This window comes from Cyphomyrmex costatus, unplaced genomic scaffold (genome assembly GCF_001594065.2).
Source record: "Cyphomyrmex costatus isolate MS0001 unplaced genomic scaffold, Ccosl1.0 scaffold159, whole genome shotgun sequence".
NCBI lineage: Eukaryota > Metazoa > Arthropoda > Insecta > Hymenoptera > Formicidae > Cyphomyrmex > Cyphomyrmex costatus.
This window is the reverse complement of record NW_017275598.1, coordinates 254709-264022: the sequence shown is the minus strand read 5'-3', so window position 1 is coordinate 264022 and position 9314 is coordinate 254709. Positions and strand designations below refer to the sequence as shown.

Genomic DNA, 9314 nt, shown 5'->3' with positions numbered 1-9314 from the left:
AGAGAGAGAGAGAGAGAGAGAGAGAGAGAGAGAGAGGGAACCTCCGGCAACGGGTCGATCGAAAGCGCAGCGCAGAGAAATGCACCACCTCTGCTCTGGTCTGGCAGCTTTGCGGGCGCACCACCGCGTCCGCGTGCGTCAGAAAGAGAGAAAGAGAACGACGGCGCGGGAGAGGGAGAGATGGAAAAAGAGGGAGAGAGAAAGGGACTGACGGAAGCGGAAGGGAGACCGACGTATATCCGCCGACCAATACCGACGCAGGGGGAGGAAGACGAGAGGAGAGCCAAGCCAAGTCGCGTTGGGCTAGGTCAGGTCTACCCGAGTTCCACACACACCGTGCTCTCTTGCGTGTGCCATCCCGCCGAGGAGAGAACCATACGAAGGCGGAGGCACAACCCCTTCGCGAAAGAGAGAACCGTCGCGAGCCTCTCGGTTCTCGCGAGTGGGTTCTCCGAAAGCGCTTCGAGATTTTAAAAAGGAAAAAAAAAAAAGAATTACGCGTCGCGTTCGCCAGTAATAAACGAGAGAGAGAGATTGGTGCCAAAGAGTGTGTGCCGTACTCCGGAAAGCCGGTGACAGTGCGCGTTCATCGGATGACGCTTCGAAAAGGATGACGCGAGAAAGATATCCCGATCGGTAGTGAATAATCGCCAGTGTTGATGCGCGTGTGTTCGGGCCTTAAGCCAGAATTGATTTGCTCTCGATTTGCTCCTAAGCAAGGTGAAGGAAGTAAAAGAAGAGAAGTGAGAAAACGTATCTCCTCTGAGGAGAATCTCTCATCGTCGATTCGCTCGGCGGTGGCGGCGAGAATTGGCATTGTTGACAAACAACAGAAAGTGACGGCGATTCGGGCAAGGAAATGTCTACCGATCAGTAGGGATCGATTGCAATTCCCTTTTTTTCGATGTCCTGATAATCGATAAGCGTCGTCGACGCGTAGGTGGCCGCGTAGGGACCGCCTAGGCAGTGAGAACCGGGGCAGCAATCGGCCTTACCGACGTGATTTCTCGCCCTCGTCATCCGTGCAATCTATTGCGTGATCACAGTTGGGTTAGATAAATGTTGAGGGTAAACGGCGCCCTGCGTCGCCCGCTAGCGCGAGGCCAGGAAAATCGGACCCTAAGTGCAACCGGGGTCGGCGCGATGCCGGTCTCTCTGAGGAATCACAGGATCACATAAAGGGTGGCTACCGGTCCGCGACGATTTTAGAGCCCTTCGTACCGCGCACGCACGGTCGCGCAACGGCGAAGGGATCGTGGCAGAAGAGGGTGTTCTCCGGGTGATCCAGAGTGGTGAACCTACCTACGCCACCACCTCGAGGAACAACACTGTCGTCGTGTTTGGCGGCATCCGATGCACCAAAAGCTGTGAGTACCAGAAACCCGGCCCGATTGACATTCCACAGTTAACACACGTATCACAAAGTACGAGAGGGGATACATCCGTCAAATTATAAAATGCCATTATAAGAATCGAAAATAACAATACAAATTTTCTCAAGTAGTTCTTTGTTATTCTGGAATCTAAAGTGAAAAAACACAGGGATGTATGCGGCCGACATTGCCGCCTCTCGAAACTAACGGTGGTGAGAAAAATGGAGCTCTGTGTATAGCCCTTCGTTATTCCAAACTTGGCAATGGTGAGAAAATAAGTTCTCTGATATATAAAGCTTCTTCTTATGTGCGTATGATTGTTTTAACGAGTTTTACTTATGGGAAAACCAGTGTAAAGGCCAATAGAAATTTCAAATTTCGAATAGATCCAATGAAGTATGTTACGAAGGGATAATATGATATGTGTATATATATTATTTTCATTAAAGACAGATTAACAATTATAAGTGATATAAAAAAAACTGAAAAAACGTATAATGCAACGCGTAGCAGCCGATCAAAATACCATGTACATCCTTTTACTGGAGATCGATCCTGTACAATCGCGACTACAATTTTTGCAATGTTGAGAGTGCAGCGTTCTTCTGTGAAATGCGATACATTGCGTGTTATTTGAACAATTGCAGTCTCAAATTCTAAACTTTTTCAGAAATTTTATTCGGAGGTGAAATTCTAGGAAGAGAAAGAGACGATAATAAAATACCGTTATCGGTAAATATTAATTGAAAAAAATCATTTTTAAATTATATCGAGAATCGATCAATTAATTCTGATGACAAAAAATGAATCTTTCCGTTTAAAAAAGGATAAAATAGATATATAAATAATTGAAAGTTGATGAAAAATAAATATCACACGGTATATGGAATAATCGAGAAAAATATATCTGCGCCAAGCAGAAACCGCATTATATTGGCCCTTTCCATATTGCCTCTTTCAATATTTTCCGAGAAAGGAAAATAGGAAAAAAAATAAAGAAAACTTAGGATTTTGAATATAACAATCAATTTTTGAAGGAGCTGTTACAAGAAGATGAAAATAACCGATTGTTAATTGTCGAGAAAGAATTGAAAAGCCGAGCTTTCAAGGATCTGTAAAGGAGAATTTTGAGAATCTGTAGAATATTGATTTATATAAAAAGGATTGTTAACCGCTACTTAAAAGTTGTAAAGCTTTTCAGCATGTAAATTTACATTTGTTACGTTTCAGCAAAAGAATTAATCTCAAAAATGCGATGTCTATTTTGTAAAAAAAAAAATCTATTTTCCTGAGAATTCGGGAATATGATAAAACGCTTTTGGTCGGAAAATCGCGTCGAAAGCATACGCGAGCGAACGTTTGCGATACCGGCGATGCGCGATTTTCATGGAAATCGAAATCCACCGGGTAGCGAAAACCCTCAGCGGGTGGTAGTGGACGGGGAGGACTTCGGAGTTTATGCCCCCGTCCGCCCCACCGCCCTCTGCTTCTCCTTCCTTCCTTCCTCCCTCTCTCCCACCCCTGCAGTCGATCAATGCGTGGACGGGTTTCACTTTCGCGGTGTTAAAGTGTTGCACCACCGCAAATTGAAGAGCCCGCACTGACGAGAAAACTGGATTGCGGATCACGATTCGTCAATGACATTTTCCAATTATTTGATATTTTTTCATGAAAAATTCTTTGTGATATTAATTTGACGGTATTATTTCGTATTTGTACGATCCTGAATTATTACGTTACTTCACACACATACACAAATATTATCTAAATATGCAAAATCTCAGAACCAAAAGCAATGTGGAAAATAGCCGCGTGATTGAGAAATTATTCTAGATTACTGACCATTAATTGTCTTTACGTTTGTTACTTATTTTTGTATCGATTTAGTCGGTTCCAAATAGTTTCTTGTTTCGATTTGGGTGTATTGCAAATTTATCATTTCCCAGAGTTACGCAAATATAATGGTGCAAGGAATAGAACTGCGCACCGCCAGGACTTTTTAATTATTCCTTCGATAACGATCGCGCCGGTTAACTTTTGCGAGACTTAATGATGATGCTTGAGCTTAATCGAGTGTTTGCTCGACGATAAAAATAAAAAACGTAAACCTATAAAAAAAATAGCAGATAAAAAATAGTGGACATCAATGGTGAAGTTTCGATTATTCATTCGAAGTGTTATTGAACGGATGAGAGTGGAATATACGAACTCGCTTCCTATAGATCGTTAGCAAGTAGGATCGAATAACAAGCGGAAGGTAACACACATGACAACGATATATACGATCAAATTAATAATCTCAAAACGTACTATAAAAATTCAAAGCCTTTCTAATGTACATATAATCCGCTTAAAAGGACATTTAATCCGTCATTTGATTATAAAGCAACTTTCCGTGGCTACTATAAGAATATAAATTAATTACTATTGCAGAATATTGTAGAATATTATAGAAATCCTTAAGCTGTAATGCTTCTACTATAATAAATAACGATGAAATTTGAGATCATTTTGCGCATGGAAAAACGTTGTCGAAATATCTAAAATTTTAGCTAAATGCAGATTTAAAATTAATTTTGTAACCATTAAAATTACATAGGAAACTCAAACATGATAAACAATGCTGTTAAAAATATTTATATTTTAAGAACTCTTCCTAGAAATTATTTTTTAATAAAATTATTTTTAGATTTGTATCTAGTTAAATTTTTAGATATTTTAACAAAATTGCTTTTTTCGTGCAATAAAGGTAATAAAATTCCGTGAAATAATTTTGTTAATCTTTTTTTTGTGCATTGTAAATGTAGCAGATATTTGAAATATAAAAAATATATTATTAAAGTTAATTAGAGCCATTTTCTTTTTGATCCTATTACAAATTATAATTGTGCGTTATTAAAATTTAAAAAAAATATATATAATAAGATTAGGAACAATAAAATAAGAACTTTTTTTTTTAAATAAAATATTTTTGCGTAAAAAATTTTCCGACATCGAATTAAATTAACAAGAGTTTATTAATAATTAATAAGAGTTTTCGATTCTGTTTGCAGCAAAGGATGGAGGCTAGCGAGTGGGATCACGCGACCTTGAGAGAGGAAGAATTCGAGCAGCATGCCGTATATTTGGTACCGGATGTATCGGCATCACCGAGCGATACCAATCGTGCGGAGTCGTCCTTGCCACGGAACCTGGTCCTCAAACCTTCTCAAGCCCTCAACGATGTACGTTTTTTTGTAAGAAAAAAACTCGTCTCGAAATCTCCTCAGCAGAGAGGAGTCGTGTGTTTAATCGTGAAATGCATTGGGTTATCAATTCTTCGACGCTATCTAATTCACGCAAAGTCACGTAAAAAAACTGATAATTTCTGGAAAAAAAAATTACAATCTACTAAAACGAAACATTAAGCGCTATTAAACTGTAGAAACTTTGGAATTTAAATAGATATTCGTACACACGAGAAATATTAATCGTAAACTAAGAATAGTACTGGTAGAAAGTTGGTATAATAATTTGTGACTTAGTCTCTCATTTAGAGTTTTCTTTTCACCTGTCTCCTATAGTTCATAATTTATAAACAGCACAAGTTCTATAATTACAGTTCACATAATGTATTGAGTTTTTAGTTTACTGAAATCTTGTAAAAAAAATTTCGTAAAAATTCTTGGATTTTTCCAGATATTTTTGTTCACAATTCCATATAATTTATCGAAGAATTTTTTAATACAACCGTGAAATAAATTGGAATGAAATAAATTAGAAATAATGAAAATAAATTGGAATGAAATAAATTAGAAATAATGAAAATAAATTATATATTATAAATTAGAAGAAAGGGATTTCCCCCACGAGACTATATTTATCATTTATTTACAATTGGATCCGCGAAATCTATATAGAATGATATATAAATATATGTTCACTTCAATATAGTATCAAGTTACTTTTCTTGAGCATTGATAAAAATTCCGTGAAAATCTCTAATTTTCCTAACGATAAAACAGAAATACCTGAAAATTCTAAATTTTTCTAGATTGTTTCAGGTAAAGCCCGGTTTCATTCAACAGAATCATATAATTTTTATAAATAATTTTTTCTTTTTTTAATTTTCCTAATTTTTCAAGAATTCCTGTATAGAAGAAGATAATAAACAGTAAATGACGTGAATCTTAACAATTGTTACAAACACATGTTTTTAGATAGGTTTTGGATAGGTTTTATGTAAATATGGCGCGGAGCGAGGAGGAACATGAAATGCGCGAGAAGGCGTTGGCCGAACGACGCCACGAAATCAAACTTGACCGAGAGACGAGGCTAATTAACTTACGAAGCATGACCTAGAGGCGAAGTTGAATCGTTACACTTTCCTCAGCGTGGCAGAGGAAAGGAAGAATCGAGAACGTTCAATGCAGTCAGCGCGAAACTTTTGCTCAAAGCTTCTCTACGCCGCTTATGAAATTTCGAGTCCGGTGTGAAAATCGAAATGTCCGCGAATCGCAACGATGTAATATATTGAGAACGAGAAGCGCGCGATGGGCTAATCGACGTCGGTCGAGCTTCCGTTTGTCAAAAGAGAAACAAAAGCATCGGAAGCGCGCGCTGGACTGAAAGCACCGAAGAGTTAAATTAGTTTTGCCGAATGGACGTTTCTATGCACTAGGGCGGATTCTATTCTAACGTGAGCCGGAATGAAAATAGGTTCTATCTTCTGCCACGTATTTTAACACAACGCCGGAATAGATGAGAACGAGTGATGAGAATATCGGAGGAAGCAAACAATACGCTTTTACCAATCACCGATCATTTATACATTTTAGTAGTTTTTGCGATTTCCTGAACGAAGCGTAAAGACTCAAAGAGAAAAATTTATCGATAACGGTAAATTTTTCTGCCGGATTTCGAATCCATTATGAATTATACAATTGATTTATGATTCCGAATTAACATCATCGCAAAAATAATCACTTATTATATTTTACTTTTACTTTTATTCTTTGGAAATCTGTAATATCTTTTATCAAAACATAAAATTTACAACAAGGTACAAAATATTACAAAATTCTCTCTCGCTCTTTCTTATTGCAAAGAATTTTTTATTATATTTATACAATTTGATGTTACAAAAATTAAATCATAATTATGATGTATTATGTAAATAGCGAGAGGTAAGAGGCTAAATTGATGTTTAGCTTCAAATATGCATCATTTCTCAATTTTAGTCAACTCGATTAATCGGAAATTATATATGGTAGGTGTTGGGTGTATGGAGCACCAGTTACATCCCCAAAGGAACACGTTTTGGCCCTCTGGTTGGTCAGGTGTATACGAAAGATTCGGTACCGGCAGACGCGAACCGGAAGTACTTCTGGCGGGTAAGAAATTAATTTGACATCTCTTATTCAACCAAGATATTATTCCAATTTACGGTAAATAATTTTGAGGCAATGGTCAACGTAAGTAGATTCGGTAATACCAATAAAAATTTAAAAAAAGAAGACGCAGAAAAAGTCTAAGATGGAATGAGAAGTCAACAAAGACCAGAAACTGGTTTTAACCGATGTGGCGAGTTTTAAAGCGAAAATCCACGAGAAGCCGTTGATGCCTCGTAATTTATCAATTCGTTACAACGATTATTTGGTTCCTCTACAACTTTCTCACGAAACACACGATACAAATCACGATGACAGTTAACAAATGCAAACATTAACCAGTGCTTTTGCAGTAGTTTTTTTGTAATAGTTCAGTATTTTCTCATAAGAAAATATTTGCGATGATATATAAAATGTTTGTAAAAATTTAAATTGTAACTTTGGTTGAAAATATAACTCTAGAGGCTCTTTATAACCACATAGTTATCAAGAAAATATGTTAATATTTTCATTGACAACATTTTGCACCATAAACTCTTCGGTGTTACTGTAAGTATCGCATATCAGACTGTATCTTTTACTTTAGATGCTACATAACTTTTTTTATTAATAAAGATAAGATATTTTAATAAAAAAAAGATATACATTTACTTATTATTGTTACATTTCTTAATGTCTTACGTTCGAATGAAAGAAAATTTGTTATAATATATTCATTTGATACAATATTTTTACAAAATACTCAGTATATTATATACATGATAAAATGTGTATCATAAAGCACTGAAGGGTTAACGATGTAATAATAAACGATTGATATTTATAGTGTCAGTTAAAATTGCTACCAACATGAAGAATGACTTTAAGAACGTATAAGAAATTTAAAAAATTTTCAAATGATTTTTTGATGTTTTCGGAATATGATAGAGCATATCTATAATTAACAAATATGTATCTATAATTAAAAAAAACTGTCATCGTGATATTCTCGTGGAACCGTTTCAATCGTCGCAAATACAAAAATGATTTTTGCATTGCTCAGGTATACAAGAACAACGAGCTGTTCTATTACATCGACGGTTATGACGTTCAGAAATCGAATTGGATGCGTTACGTGAATCCCGCCTACTCGTCCGAATCGCAGAACCTAATAGCATGCCAGTATAAGGTAAAGTAATTTTACCGATCGCATCTTACAAAGGAGAGCATATATTTGAAATCGCGTCTAGATTATGGGCAAGGGAAAAAGCTCACAATTGTTGCTGCATCCGTGTTTCAGATGAACATTTATTTTTACACGATCAAGCCGATATTACCGCATCAAGAGTTGCTGGTTTGGTACTGCAGGGAATTCGCGGAAAGGCTCAATTATCCGCTCACCGGTGAGCTGATGCTTCAGAGAATACGTAAGTAAATATGTTGGAAACAATTTCTGCGGTCTATCGATAGTTCGGTGATCGATACTCTATGGCGTATTCTAGAGATAAGTTTGTACTCTCACGCAGGATGAGGCGCGAGACATATTAGAGAATTCGTAAAAAGAAACGTTTTTTTTTATCGTCATGTTTATTCAATTTTATTATCCTCATGTTTTTCTTTTAATCCAAGAATTTGTGTCTTGTATAAACTGAAGCATCATTCAATTTCATCATGTTAACACAATGATTGCTCGTTCTTTGATATGATGACACTACGAGTCCTTACACAAGATATATATATATATATTCCCCTTAAGCTAATATAACGTGGAAATGAAATCATAATATGAAAATTTAATGTGCAAATCGAAATCTCGATATACAGCTAATATTAAAACGTTTAGCGTTATGAGGAAAGATCATTTATATCTTGTATTAAATTTCCCTTGATTATTCATATATTTCTGTCAGCATATTTTATGACATTTTTTTATTGTCTGTGTTTATGAATAATCTTCTGTATAAAATAGAAGTTATGATTATTTCAACGGTAGCTAGTGTCGCATAATACGATTTAATTCGAATTAAGAGAATTTTATGTGCGATCTTGTGTTCATTTATACAGCAGAGAACCTTTCAACTATATAAGCGATTTTGTAAATTATATAGTGTAATGTTACAGAAACATTGTAAACCAGGAGTAGTTAACTTTTTTGTCTGGCTTACCATTGGAGATTCGAAATCTGTGGTGTGTCACTTTACTACAGAATTAAGCAAAAAAAAATGACCATAATCTTACTTATACTTTCCTCTCTTGCATTGAAAGCAAAAAAACTTCTTCTGTTTAACAAAGTTTACTTCTTTTACTGTGTTTTGTTTTACATTCATTTTAAGGTAGTTTAGCATGAAAATGAACAAAACAAACACAGTTAGAGAACTCAAGTGTAAAAAATAAAGTTTAGTGAAGTACAGTTGCTATTTTACTGTGTCATGTTTTGTTTTTTTAATTTTTCTCATACAGAGCGTGCTTCTTTAGGCGCATTTACTACTGAGAATGTCTACATGCTAGTAACACGTATTTTGTGTGTATGTGTGTGGATGCGCGCGGATTAGTCGCCTCTGTTATATATATATATATATATATATATATATAT

The 9314-nt window shown here is 35.9% G+C and overlaps 1 protein-coding gene across 1 annotated transcript in view; it reads left to right on the top strand.

Moving 5' to 3' along the window:
* Positions 1 to 301: 301 nt before the first annotated feature.
* Blimp-1 (PR domain zinc finger protein 1) overlaps positions 302 to 9314 on the top strand; it is a 14993-nt gene continuing 5980 nt past the window's right edge. Inside the window, exons 1-5 of the mRNA XM_018536771.1 lie at positions 302 to 1367; positions 4427 to 4597; positions 6626 to 6745; positions 7785 to 7910; positions 8022 to 8148. Of these exons, the coding sequence (XP_018392273.1) occupies positions 4433 to 4597; positions 6626 to 6745; positions 7785 to 7910; positions 8022 to 8148 (538 nt within the window). The 5' untranslated portion in view covers positions 302 to 1367; positions 4427 to 4432. The remainder of the gene's footprint in view (positions 1368 to 4426; positions 4598 to 6625; positions 6746 to 7784; positions 7911 to 8021; positions 8149 to 9314) is intronic.